Source organism: Calliopsis andreniformis, chromosome 5 (assembly GCF_051401765.1).
Source record: "Calliopsis andreniformis isolate RMS-2024a chromosome 5, iyCalAndr_principal, whole genome shotgun sequence".
Classification (NCBI taxonomy): domain Eukaryota; kingdom Metazoa; phylum Arthropoda; class Insecta; order Hymenoptera; family Andrenidae; genus Calliopsis; species Calliopsis andreniformis.
Window position 1 is genome coordinate 9,729,182 of NC_135066.1, and position 14,508 is coordinate 9,743,689.

Sequence of the window (14,508 nt, forward strand, 5' to 3'; positions counted from 1 at the left end):
ATCGGTAATGTAGGTATCTTTGAATAGATATTGAGTGTTCATATATTCGCATAAAAAGTGTAAATGATATGAATCACAATGTATTAAATATTATATTTTGAGATGAATAAAGATAATTTTAGATAATTCATGTGAATATTCTTGATTTATCTGCGTTTATACTTCGATTACCCTAACATCCCGATTTTGTGAAAGCAAATGCGTTTACTGCGCCCTCTACACGTAATAAGATTAAGCTGGAGAATCACATACCATTCAATCAAAATCGGTAAAGTCGGCAATAGTAAGGTTTGCGTTGTTTTTGGATTCATACTTTATGAATAAAAATACTTATTGTATAACAAATTATTAATTTGTTTAAATCTAAATGCAAGAATGCCTAACTAATTCAATAAAGTTTCCAAAACTACACTTTGCACGACCAAGTTTTATTTTATATTTAAAACTTAATTTTTAACATAGAGTCAGCTGTTATGCCCACATTAATTAAGTAATTAAAAAATAATATGTACTTACATTATTCTTCACCTCAAGACAGCCGAACTCGTCTTACACTTCAGTCTTCACTGATAATTGACACTACGTACGGATGAAAAGAACATCCCACTTATTAGTAAAAAAAGAAAAAAGTAAAAATAAAAGACTACTGACGCGACCGAAAGTACTTAATTGGCGAACAACACAGACTCTATTTTCACATAATAAAAATCCACTTCAACTTCGAAAAATTCACAAAACTCATATCAGTGTTTATGAACAACGACAGTTCACCACTTGTTTGTTTCTCTAATTTCAAATTTTATCAATTCCCCGAGAAAAATTGTTTGAATTAATTGTTAACTGTCATGGCGTTGGTTCTACTTTGGCGCCAATTCCGACTTTGATTCCAATCACAAATTTATAACCTATAACACAAAAAAAGACAAATTTAAAATAAATATAAATATGTTACAATTAGGTAACATTCTTTCCAAAACACATGATAACAAATAATAATTTGATGCTTAAACTATTAATCAAAACGGTATGGAAAAGAGAGAAGAAAGCAAAAGTCAATGAAATTTTTCTTCAAATGTTAAATAAATTGTTGATCAAAGGTTTACTAATAATAGGAAGAAATAGTTATGAACGAAAAAGAAGAGAAGTGCACCTTAATGTTCACGGAACTGTTAGAGCCTTCCACACCTTTTGACTACCACTGAATGAATGACGCTATTACTGAATTTGGAATTCGGAAGGCTAGCTGTTACTAGATGGCGGGAGGGGATAGACCGAAACCACACCAAAACCCTTTATCTTTCTAAGAAAATGTCATGGAAAATGTCAAGCGCTTGTAAACAGTCCATTTGACACTCTCAACCTCAATATGTTTTGCTCAAACCAAGCCTGATAAGAATAAAGACTACAAAAACACAGAAACATTTCAAAGCTAACTGATTTGTTTGTCTACGAATAAGGGATACATATGTAATTCTTTTAGCGATGTCTATATTTTAAGTGGCTATGTTTCTCCTTATGAGGATTGGATCTTGATGTATCAATTTAGTTAGAAATACATCTATTAAGCGATATAAGTACACCATTGTACATGTTTTAATTGTCCACCTTCACAACTGTATAATACAATAACTATATAATTTACCTTTCGTTTCGAATATTAATTTCAATCACTGATTTTATTAGTCTCCAAATTAAGCAGCACCTTACGTTACTTCGAATCGAATGAAAATCTACCTATGGAGGGCGCTCTTAAACCATACCATATGAAGATATGTCATTCATGGACCCGAATATGTATTTTCAACACAGATGATTTTAAATTTCTAAAGCTTGAGTTTTGAATATTTAAAATATAAATTTAAAATTTTCAAAATTTTCAAATTTTTTACATTTTTTCAAATATTCGAAGCTCTAAAATTTTATCTGTCACTAGATGGCGCCATAGTACCTCTTAAGTCTTAAATCGATTCTAAGCAGTCGATAAAGCTTGTCAAAGATATCTAAAAACTTTCCTACAGACTTGATAGCAGATCCTAGAAACTAGAATTTAGAATGCAATTTTTTCTATCGTGTTTAATTATTGCTTCTTATTTGAATTGCATGACGCATTAATATAGTCGTAGGAAAAATACTTCACAGAATTTCATTTTCAATATATAAAATTGGTCGCAATTAAAAAAACGAATTCCAGTAAAAATGACAATAAGATATACGTATAGAACATCGTATGTATTGGCTTTTTTTGAGGTTAGGAGATTAGAGCATTAATTGCAATCTAATCTGACTGATATACGTCATTGTTGCTATTTGACGAAGTTGTGAAGTAGCATTAAATCTGGGTGGGTCACACAACGAGGGAATTATCAGTTTTGCTTTAGCGAGCTACCGAGAATGCGATTCCAAAGGGATGTACTTTTATTGTATACCATGCGCAGCTGTTACTTTAATGTAAGAGGGGTTAGGTCGGGGATCTCATGGCCGTACATACTTCCTCAAAACCCCTCATCTCTATCTTTAAAGTAATTGAGTAATTGTCACTTTTAAAGTTGAAACTTTGTCAAATATCATTCCAAACACAAAAGGAGTAACAATTTTTCTTTCGAGAATACTTTATCTCATTTTTGTGAACTATATTTTGAACACGTTATGCAGTATTTTACTGCATATAACTATGCATCTCTTATATTTTAAAAGAAAGTATGAATTATAAAATGAATTGTATTATGAAATATAAATAAATTATAAAATTTATGAAATCTTTGTCGTTGCGAGTTTCAAATGTTTGAGTTCTAGCAACGTGTCAGTGTCAGCACTTGGAATTACATACTCGTAACGTGTTAGTAACAACAGTATACGTCTTTTATGTACACTTTCACAAAATGCGCGATAAAAATGGTTAATTAACCATCAACATATTTAATAGTATCGTAACACCTTTGAGAATCAAATCAAACGAAATTATAAAACATGTCTTTATACTTCTTAATTCAGTTATTTATATTAATGGCATTATTGCTATAATTTATTTTTTTATATTTCTATGATTCTCTTTAAATGTAATATATAGTGTTATATGTACTTGATTTTGATCGCAAGATGTAAAGATGAAGGTACATACTTATTATTTTAAGTTATAAAGACAGCAATGATAAAAGTTCGACTCATAGAAATCGGCTTCCTCTGAATTCGAGCTAGAGAAGTGAAATAACACACTGGAACGTGTGAAAACTAATTAAAGTTAAAATAACTTTACATCCCAATTTACAAATGTTTTCACAGCGTGACGAAAAAGAATAAACAAAATCACAGTCTTACAAAAGCTTTCGAATTACAAATAAAGATTCGAGTTCCAAGATTCGACTGCACATGTTTTTCATTGTGTCCGTAATCTATCATTTACACATTTGACTATTAACGCTTTTATACCTCAGAAGTAAATACGAATATGTAAGAAGACAATACTAGCAACCCACAAAACGTTTCTACGCAGTCGAAAGTCTAAACGATAACAAATAGATGTAAAAGAATCATGGACTCAGTTCATTCAAATAACCCGCTCCTTTCCCAGCCAATTTAAAGAGACATAATCAAGATTTCAAAGACGCCACGCCGTCACGTCCCTCAATATATTTGCTCTTCGTTAAAAACAAAAGATGTTCTCTCTATACATTCCCTACTCCAAGAACCAGGGAGAAACCATCGGTAGCCCCAACTCGCGCGTCGTCCCTGGGACCGTTCCATCGCCAATGGTGGGGGCAAAAGAGGGGCTCGTACCGGCGGCGCCTGCAGTGACCGGCTGGTGTCTGTAAGTACCCGAGTGTCGAAAACGTGGACACGGGACGTCGTAAGGTTCGTCTCCTCCGTCCCTCGAAGAGGTCGTCGACGACGGTGGCCTCTGTGTCGAGTCTCGCGGGTGTTCGAGGAAGGAAACGTCTGGCTGCGCGACCATCTCTCTGTGTCCCCGTCTCCTCCACCACCTCTTCTGGCCTCCCCCGTCGATCCTTCCTCTCCGCGCGACGGGGACAGATCGGTGCGGTGTGACAGCGATCAATTGGCTACGACACTGCACGGGCAACCCTTGCGCTCTTTTTTTCCAAGGCTCACGCGGTTTTCCATGTCAACGACACGCGCGCTCCTGCCAAGGCCAGCGTGCTACGCCCCGCACAGAGCAGCCTCCGTCGCCGCCGTCAAGCGACCGCTCCACGTAGCGCTCGTGCCCGTCCTCGACGGCCCGTTGTCTGCGTCGCGTCGCCGACGGTCACCTCTCGGTTCGTGGTCGTCGTCCAGCCGACGGTCGAGGAGGCCGGACAGCAGGCTGAGGGGAAGGAGACAGGGCAGCGTCGCTCACTGCAGCCTGAGATGAGCGACCATGGCTGCATACACTTGAATAATTTCAAAGCAGCCAAGGGTATCCAGCCGTATAAAGTGATACACTCCTATTTCGTGACCAGCACGTCGACCGAGGCACGCGTAAGAAAGGTGCGACTATCTTTTTCTCGCGTGATCCGTGGTCAAGCTTCTCGTCTTTCTTTCTCTTTCTCGCGCTTTCGCCTACGCTCTCGTTTCATCGCTGACGTCGCGTTCAAGAGGGCATACGTCCGCCTGGGCGAACGTTTGTTTCTTGTTTCGCGTGTCGTCGGTTCGTTCGGGGCGGCAGGGACAGGGGTTTTGGGAGAATTGGAGACGGAGCATCGAGGTTCGAGGTTCTTAGAATCCCTGAGATTGTTCTCTTTCTTTGTCGCTCTGTAGTCCCACTCGCGATCTTTGGTCACGGAGCATGCAAATCCTAGCTAGAATACGCGACAGGGAAACGTACGCAGGTTGTTTATAGAAGTTTGAAGAGCGGCCGCTCGGTGCCTTTGGAATCACTTCGTTTTTTGTGTTCGTTAAGGTGGAACGGAGAAATTAAAATTATTTTCCTATTTTCTAATAGTGAACCAATTTATTTTATAGCCTTTTAGATTGTCTATAAAAGCTAACAAGCTGTCGAAACAATGAATTCTTGGATGGTTTTGACATTTTTATGTCTATTCGTTTTTTTTTTTAAACGTAATCGTAAACTCCTAAAATTAAAAATGATTTTTTATATTTCTTTTTAAAGCAGATGTCGTATAGAAAATCTGTACAAATTTTTGGAGATGCTAACATTCCTTAAAATTTATTACTCTTTTCCATGCTCGGTAAAATGATGATATCGCCTGATAAAGTGTCATGACAATTTTGAGTAACTTTAGCCGATTTCATAAACTCGTATGAAGTAAGAAACGAAAAGTAAAAAGAAGCTTATCGAACGAGCAAAAATACTCGTTTCTAAGTGGCTTGTTGCGTCTCAAAAAATGTATTAATCAAATTCAGATTTGAACAGTTTAAATAGTTTGACTAGCTCTAAATTCCGTTTCGTCTTAATGTCACAGACAAGAACTAGGACTTTGTCTGTTACTGTTCATTGATATCTGGGGAGGGGTATCGTAAACGTCGGCTTCGTTTTATTACTTCGATGTTTACTCGAAAATCTTTGTCTGTTAACCTGACTATGACACAGTCGAGCGTAACGATCGACTTCGCTCTTCATTGTTTAGCAATATTAAAGAGAAATTACACGTATTTCGTTAATTCGATTATTCGTCCAGTATGCCTTTCCCTCGATCTCTTTTTTCTTGTCGTATCGATTGGCGTCCCTCATTTTTCACGAAAGGTTTCGATTACTGTAACACGAAACCATCCGACGCGAAGGTGTCCATCGTTTCGGAGTAATTTTGGAACGAGGATATCTTCGCCGAGGCAGAATGAATTAATCTGAAAATCTATCGTGATAATGAAAGTAAACGATAGAGAATAATAGAACGATGATATAATTTATTTGTTTGGTCTGTACTGTTACTTTTATGGATGGTTCGTGTGTAAAGATGGATTTAAAAATGGCCGCCGTGCGTGATTACTCTGCCGGTACAAAATACTGGCAGATTTGTTGCTCACGTAAAGTAACAGTATTACAGATTTATGATTCTGCCTGTACCGTTGATCGCGATGCATAATCATTTATAATACGATGCAATTATGTCCTTTCATTGAATAAATCTTTGTATTATGTTTTAAGTATTATGAATGTACTAAAACATAATTCATGTAATGAAAGCATTATTATGTTTCTATTGTATCTATTTATATTATAGAATAATACTTTTACTTTAGACTGTGTAATATAATAAAAAATTATTTCTGTATTTTTTAGGCAGTGAGCTGTTTATGTCATACATGTAAAACATACAAGGATCGTCTTCATTCTTGTCTTCATTGTATATTCTTTGGCTGCTATGTAAAGGGTCATATACAGGAACATGCAAAGACGAAGAAACATTTCTTAGGTAATTATATGTGTACATATAAGGAGAAATGCAAAATAGATTATCTATCATTTTGATTTATGTCATGTTTCAGATGAAAGTTGAATGGTTTCATGGGAGCTACATTCTGATGTTAATTAATTTGTAGATGAATATGTGAAGTACATGTTTCAGTTTCACATGTATTTTAATGTTCACCCCCAAAAAAAGAAATTAATAACATCAAAATATGCTCACCTCAATATCATTCAACTTTTATTTGAATAAATTATTATCTGATAATAATATTGATGTACACCAAAAGAAAGGTATCAGGTGATCTTGTATAATTTGCTGGAAGGTAATGCTTTATATATATTTCATTTTGCAGCTGTTGATCTTTGTTATGGAAATATTTTGTGCTTCCAATGTGGTGATTATGTATACGATAGAGAATTATTAGCAGTTGCTAAAACACAGTGGAGTGAGTCAGCAAAATCACTGAGTTTCGGCGAATTTTATCGAGCATGGGAACCAACGCAAATAGAGGCAGAATTATTGAGAAAACATCCGCGTCGAAGACGTGTTGTAGAAAATTCCACTATAGGTATAAGCAATATGAAAATTTATAGTATAAATTATGTATTAAGTCGTTAACCAAGTTCTACGGTTTTCCTCATCTTATTAAAATATTGCAGTTATTAATTCATATTTAATATTTTTAGGTCTAAGAGGACTTATAAATCTTGGAAGCACATGTTTCATGAACTGTATCGTACAGGCACTCATACACACGCCACTTTTAAGAGATTACTTCCTTGCTGACCGTCACCACTGCCCACAACCCTCTCGTTGCTTGGTCTGTGAAGTGTCTCATCTTTTTCAGGAATTTTATTCTGGCAGCAAAGCGCCACTGACGCTTCACAAGCTTCTCCATTTAATCTGGACACATGCCAGACATTTAGCAGGTTACGAACAGCAGGATGCCCATGAATTCTTTATAGCTACACTGGATGTTTTGCATAGGCATTGTGAAGCTGCGCCAATTTTAGTGAAAGACAACCCCCATCATTGTAACTGCATCATTGATCAAATCTTTACCGGAGGGCTTCAAAGTGACGTGGTCTGCCAGGCGTGCAAGTATGATGCGCAAATCCACAATATAAAATAATACAGATTACCAAAATTTTATATTCATAATTGATGCATAAAATGAATCAATTTTTAGTGGAGTATCGACAACGATAGATCCGTTTTGGGATATATCATTGGATCTGGGTCCAGCGGCTAGCTCGTCGGGTACTGATAGTTCTGGTCCTCCTACCTCATTATTAGATTGTCTGGAAAGATTCACGCGTGCAGAACATTTGGGATCTAGCGCGAAAATAAAATGTAGCAATTGTCAGACTTATCAAGAGAGTACTAAGCAATTAACGATGAAGCAACTACCCATCGTAGCCAGTTTTCACCTAAAGCGATTCGAGCACTCTAGTATTCAGGACAAGAAGATTTCCACGTTCATCTCGTTTCCAGAACAGTTAGACATGACGCCCTTTATGTCGCACAGACGAAATGGCAACAACAATAGTGCGATGATCGATGGTTTACCGAAGAACGGAGAAGACATGGCATTCAGTGACAATAGATATTCTCTGTTTGCGGTGATAAATCACGAGGGTTCACTGGAGACTGGACACTACACTGCCTTTATACGGCAGCAAAGAGATCAGTGGTTCAAATGTGACGATCATTTAATCACGAGAGCAAGATTAAAAGATGTCTTGACTAGCGAGGGGTGAGTTCGCGGTACTGGTTCACAGTCCAGCTAATAATTATTATGAAAGGGTCCAGTGAAATAACGTTTCCTTTTCAGGTATCTTCTTTTTTATCATAAACAAATTTTGGAGTACGGTCGAAACAGCAAGGTGTAAACGTTAAATCGTATAATTAATTTATTTATCATGAGGAACATTGACGGTAGACTTAAGTCCTTTTAGAATTCTAAGAGATAGACGAACAGTTAATCCTGTTCTGAAAACTACTATCAATTTTTTCATCCGACTTAGGTAGACTCGCTGATCGGTCGGATTTATGCATGACCTATGCGACAGAAACTAAAAAGAAAAGAAACGAAGGCCTCTTAAAAAAATTCCGAACTTTACCGTTTAAAATGATATTCTTTAAGAAAGTGATACTGAGTAAAGATACTTTCGAGATTAAAAGAGTGAATTTAACGAATGACTATACTATTACGCTTTGATCGTACGATTAAGAAGGATAAACTAGAAACTAATCACTGTTAAAGATAGTCGAGATCGACCGAACGTCGCTCTGTTAGCATAGATGTTTGTCGTGATGTTGAATCTTTTAATTGTGAGCAGTACGGTCAATATGGATATATACGACATCATGTTCGCTATTATTTCATTTCACTGTCTTTTTTTTCACCGTTATGTTTTATGTTCGACGAAGTCTAAGTTGACGCACACGGCGATCGATTACCCTGTTCGTGTCCTATCGTAACGTAAGCGTAGTTTTAAGATTAGCTCAATTTTTTTAAAACGACCGATCGCATTTTTGTATATCGCTGACTGTTATATTCTTGCTCTGACACTTGTATACATTAGGTATCAAGGATGGATTACACGATTAAGATTTTCTGTATAATTAATTGCACTTCCTCCTTCGAGAAAACTATTTGAAATGCATTAAGTTTTATTTAAGAAACGATGAATTGAACATTTTCTTATGTGATTGTTCGTGTCAGCCATCCTTGAGCAAATCAATTTTGTACAAACGAAATAACGTATAGCGAAAAAAAAAAAAGAAAAGATAAGTGGATAATGGTATTTATCTGAATAAAGCGAAGTATTTCGCGTGACTGTGTATAATAAAATATCACTGTTTGACAAGTTTTTTTTTCTAGTTGCCCGTTTTACCTTTTTTTTTTAACGCAATGATTTAGGACTTAATCATATATGAACAAACTGAAAGAGACGTATAGGTTCCCCGTTAATGGATTGAATATCCATTTTTCGACAATTGTACGTTGTTCTTCACATACAAGCTAATTCTACAGAAAAGTGCCAAGTGTTCGTTGCGCTTTTAGTTAACTGTGTGCTTATCGTTATCGTAAAACCCTGTTCTGTAAACAGGTTTCTACGTTGTGTTCATCGTTGAAACTTTGCGTAACGTTCATCCGAAACAGTAGAGTTGTACAATCTTTGTCCGCTGTTAAATGATTCTCTGAAAATGAATCGTAACGGATACCTCTGCACTGTATCGATCAATATTTAAGTCAAGCGATTCATTTATGAATGTATAATTTTCTGTCGAACCTTGAAGACCACTAGAAAAGGTCTTCCGAGTGTAATCGTTCCACGTAATAAGGCATAACTTCTATTAAGTATGTACAAGAGACCATTGTACACGAAGGGAAAGAAGAAGAGTAAATGTCATAAAACATTGTCACAGGCCGACGTATTTCATCAATCATATACGTCGCGACAACTGCACTCGTGTGCCCATTCTCATGATGTATCGTGACCAACAATGCTGTACGTTTGAGAGTGACCATTACCATGTGCAGTTGTAACGTTTTATATAAGGCTGAAGTAAACGTATACAGAAATAAAGTTATATTTCGTCGAGAAAATGATATTTTAATTGTCCACTCCTTTTTTAGTTTTATATATGTCTGTGCTGAGTTTGAGGCCCAATTCTTACTAATTATGCCTGATACTACTGTGGTGACCTCGTTTTAGTGTCCTGAATTTTGCTCCCTTTAACGTCTATTCTTATTTTCACCAATTCTTGGGAATGAAATCTTGAATTTATATCTGTGGCTGTAAGATAAATCGGCCTATCATTTTTAACAAATTCGAGGTAAGGCTTTAATTGAGATTTAGAATATGGAATTTACATTTTTAGGAAGAAAAAAGAACGTTCAAAGAATTTTTCAGTGAAAACAAGGGATCAAGAAGAGATAAGTGTATAAAAAACATGTGATTTGATCCCGAATTGCAGACACTAAAGTGGGTACCAATGTTCATAGATATTTATTATCATATATGATGCAATACTGTTAAGATAAAATGAAAAATAATACTTCAATGACTTAGATAGCTAAATATTATTTTGAAAACAGCATAAAATGGGTTTTTTTTGGTAGAGTATAACTAGTGAAAATATTTTTAAGTAAAACTTTTTACCTATAATGAGGAAGTACTTTTGCCGATTTAAACAATTACAAATTCTTTTTTTTCTTGCTGTTCTATTAAATTTCATGTACGTAAAATGTCTGGCAATAGGGTTTTTAAAGTTGGAATAGTGATGAAGTTACAACGTATAAAAACAAAACTTAAAATGTTACTTTACCACGACTTTAGAAAATCTCGATATTTTATTCAACAATTACCATAGGACAAAAGCTTATAATTGATTTATTCTTCTAAACCTCGAAGACGGTGTATCTTTTTAAAGCGATTAATTGCGTTCAAATTTAAACTTTAACCTGCGCGATTTCAGTGAAATACGAAGTAAGTTTAAAAAGTTGAAAATAAAATATCTTTGCATTATCGTGCTCGTTTTAAAAACTTGTTTTTTATATTTTCAGTAATGTTTAACGTTTGCAGTATCATTTACTGTATTCCCTTTAATTAACGTTGTAGTAATGAAGGAAAGATGGACGGGTTGACGTTTGGCTTGCACAGGTAAACGGTTGATCGATTTTCATATATTTCTGAATAACTTTCTATTGAATGAATGTCACGTCACAGAAAAATGATTTTCCTTTTACAGACTGGTTCATTTAGATTTGAAGGGTGCTCCACCGCGTGTTTCTTACTTCGAAAAGGTCTGTTACGCGGATAAATAGCCGCATTGTTTACACACAGTATCCTCTATGTATATGACAGCAACAGCATCGAAATTGAATCACTTCTGACATTCACTTCTCCTACTATTTATCAGATGTAATTAGTACCTGATATTGTATTCAGTTAATATAACTGTATGCATAAGTTTTTCCATTTACGAATAACATTTGTAAATATCCACCTTCTGGGATAAACTCATATGCATAATGAAATGCAACCTTTTCAGATATAAGTCTTCATGCATATGTTCACATTAAGTTTCCTTCAATACTTCAAATATAATGCTATCTTTACTTTCTGAATTTCTGTAGTTAAGTGATATTTCAATGTAATGCGTGATATAAATTTCATCATACTTTTAGTATCAAATCAATTATGCATTTAATTAGTTTAATAAATATACATGTATTTTGCAGAAAATATTCTCTATATCATTAACAGTAATATAATAACTAAAGATGCAATCATTATATGATTTATAATAATTGAGTTAATCGTTTCCTTTGATTACAACAGTTCCATTTAATTCTGTTATTCATTAATTATGATTACTGATTACTCATTGTCAATGTGATTACTGACTTGATTGACTACTGATTACTCAGTATTGACTTAACTTCATGTTAGTCATAATCTTTAATCACTAATTAGATTATGTGTTGCCCACCTGTGTTTTTAGTTAATACATAAATTAAATGAAACGAAGGGATTATAGTTTCTAAATATGTATAATTTATATTGTAGTTGTTTCCCCTTTTAAGGACATGGGGTGCTACTGGTCTCCTCTTAGAATGGGAAGATACTTTTCCCTACAATCGAGAACTTTCTCACATAGGAAGCAATGGATTAAGTCATTTGACCAGTGGCTATACTGCTCAGGAGGCTAAACAAATATTACAGATAGCAGGAGATTGTGGTTTAGCAGTTGTTCCATTAGTACAAACGTTTGGCCACATGGAGGTATAAACAATCAGATAAGAATTAAAATTCAATGAATATTGACTAATACAAAATAATTACAGTTTGTTTTGAAGCATAATGAATGGAAATCTCTAAGAGAAGTGGAGCGTTATTCAAGTTCAATTTGTCCATCTAATCCAAGGACATTACCTTTGATAAAGTCCTTAATTCAGCAAATTGTTAGTTTCCATCCAGATATACAATATTTGCACATAGGTGCAGATGAAGTCTGGCATTTAGGTCTTTGCTCAGAATGTATGAAACGTGCTGCTTCTAGCAAATATGGAAAGTCATCTTTGTACATAGAACATATTTCAGCTGTTGCGCAATATGTACAAGAGACATATCCTTACTTAAAAATCATCATATGGGATGATATGTTGAGATCAATAGATATACAGGTGTTGAATGGTATCTTGATAATTTCTTAGTTTTATTCTGTGTCATATATCGTTTCATAAAAATACTTCGTATAATTTCCAGAACATTATATCGGGAAATATGTAGAACCTATGATTTGGCATTACAATCTTCGAGATAATTTCGCTTTACCTCACGGTACATTTTTTGTTATTTATTATTGTAAATATTACTATTTAAGTATCGTAATAAGTGTATAATATCAAAATTGATTTTCAGGACTCTGGGATAAGTACACAGCCGTTTTTCCCCGTATGTGGGCTGCTTCTGCATTTAAAGGTGCTACTGGATCTTCACAACATGTACCAGTTATAAGACACCATATCAGTAATCATGAAAAATGGGTCGAAGAATTAAGCGTGCACGTCATTAAAGTTCATGAATTTCGAGGGATAGCTTTCACTGGGTGGTCAAGGTGATTTTTTAAATAATTAAACAACTTTGTAGTTAAATAACCAATTTCATCAACTTTTAATTTCAGGTATGACCATTATGCAACGTTATGCGAATTATTACCGACGTCATTACCTTCATTAGCGTTGTGTTTGAAAGTCTGGCTCCATGGGTACTCTGAACAAATTCATAATCAAGTGTCTAAAGCCTTAGGCTACATAGATCATCCTTTGCATATAACACCGCAACCAAGACCTGCGCCGATACCTAGTAATTTGCTTTTCCCTGGGTGGCAAATTGCAGTAGGCATAGAATGGTTTTTAAATTTTAAAGCTAAATATCATAACATTACTGCTAGTGAACAGTAAGTGTAAATAGTTGTGACTGAAGAAGTTTTTTGAAATTCTTTAGACGTCTCTGTCAAAACCACGTATTTATAATTTATAACTTTACAGAATATCTACATGGATGAACCCCTGGCAAATTGCTAATAATTATACAAATCCTATGCAGTTAGAAAATTTAGTACCTGCTTTCACACAGTAAGTTTGAGAAATATTATGATAATGTATACGAACACTAAGTAACACTAAAACTACCATTTTGCAGATTACTTTTAGAACTGTCTTCTTTGGAAGGGTATTTGAGATTTCAAATGGAGAATACATTTTTTACAACGACGATAGATGAATGGATTGGTACAAATATTCAACCCATGAAAGGCAAACTGATAGAATTGAAACAAGTTGCAGAAAATCAAATTAAATTGAATACTTAAGTCTAGTTTTAAGTAGTATTTTGTAGAATTCCTACTTTAGATCTCAATGACCAATTCCAATACAGGTGAGGAATGTGAAACGATAGGCTGATGAACAGAGTTTGAAGAAAATTAGTAAAATTCTACAAGTTTATCTTCTGAGTAGATGTAGCAAAGTACTGATAACTTTTAAAAGTCGAAATATTGTGCGATATGCATAAGATATAATTTTATAAGATAAATAATGATTATTTTAATACTTGACTTAGAAGCGAACGAATTTGTGACAATAAGTGTCACTGAGCTTTGTCATTTTATGAGCTATTCTGTGATACTTGGCTATGAAGGTATTATTACCATATATTAAGCTCAATAACCATTCCCTTGGCTATTGTGCTTATCATACTTGCTTCTGACGGTATGTGTTTCTTACACACAATATCTGCAAATATTTTTCGTACTCCATTTAGAAATACCTCTTCGAAAAACTTCTAAGAACCATATTCACCAACTATATGAAGATTTTACTTAATATGCAATACACTTCATTCAGTCTTTTTTATCAATAAAATTACGAACTAATCTATTTACTACATAGAAATTGTTTTTAATATATATTTATCGACGTAATCTGTTAAAATATTTGTGAAGCATAGTAAAAAATTAAATGTAAGAAAACCGTAGATGTAAATAATAGAAACAAATAAATAGTAAATTTGAATGTGTATGTCTTTTTTGTACAATCACGTTATTTTATATTAGTAATATCTTTAATGTT

General features: G+C 34.6%; 2 protein-coding genes across 4 annotated transcripts; both read left to right on the forward strand.

Moving 5' to 3' along the window:
* The first annotated feature begins 3,797 nt into the window (after positions 1 to 3,797).
* Positions 3,798 to 9,972, forward strand: Not (ubiquitin carboxyl-terminal hydrolase nonstop). Its single transcript, XM_076377574.1, has 6 exons — positions 3,798 to 4,479; positions 6,233 to 6,365; positions 6,715 to 6,930; positions 7,049 to 7,463; positions 7,552 to 8,118; positions 8,197 to 9,972. Exons 1-6 carry the CDS (start codon positions 4,360 to 4,362, stop codon positions 8,252 to 8,254), a joined length of 1,509 nt encoding a protein of 502 aa, XP_076233689.1. The 5' UTR covers positions 3,798 to 4,359; the 3' UTR covers positions 8,255 to 9,972.
* A 68-nt stretch (positions 9,973 to 10,040) lies between these two features.
* Positions 10,041 to 14,438, forward strand: LOC143178859 (hexosaminidase D). 3 transcript variants are annotated; one of them, XM_076377763.1, is made up of 10 exons: positions 10,041 to 10,208; positions 10,939 to 11,035; positions 11,124 to 11,178; positions 11,945 to 12,160; positions 12,223 to 12,571; positions 12,644 to 12,718; positions 12,800 to 12,995; positions 13,062 to 13,337; positions 13,429 to 13,515; positions 13,583 to 14,438. In XM_076377763.1, the coding sequence occupies exons 2-10, from the start codon at positions 11,007 to 11,009 to the stop codon at positions 13,749 to 13,751; spliced, it is 1,452 nt and encodes a 483-aa protein (XP_076233878.1). In that variant the 5' UTR covers positions 10,041 to 10,208; positions 10,939 to 11,006; the 3' UTR covers positions 13,752 to 14,438. The 3 variants fall into 3 exon arrangements, with proteins under 3 accessions (XP_076233878.1, XP_076233876.1, XP_076233877.1); XM_076377761.1 differs by lacking the exon at positions 10,041 to 10,208 and adding an exon at positions 10,675 to 10,861; XM_076377762.1 differs by lacking the exon at positions 10,041 to 10,208 and having other exon boundaries at positions 10,675 to 11,035.
* Positions 14,439 to 14,508: the final 70 nt, after the last annotated feature.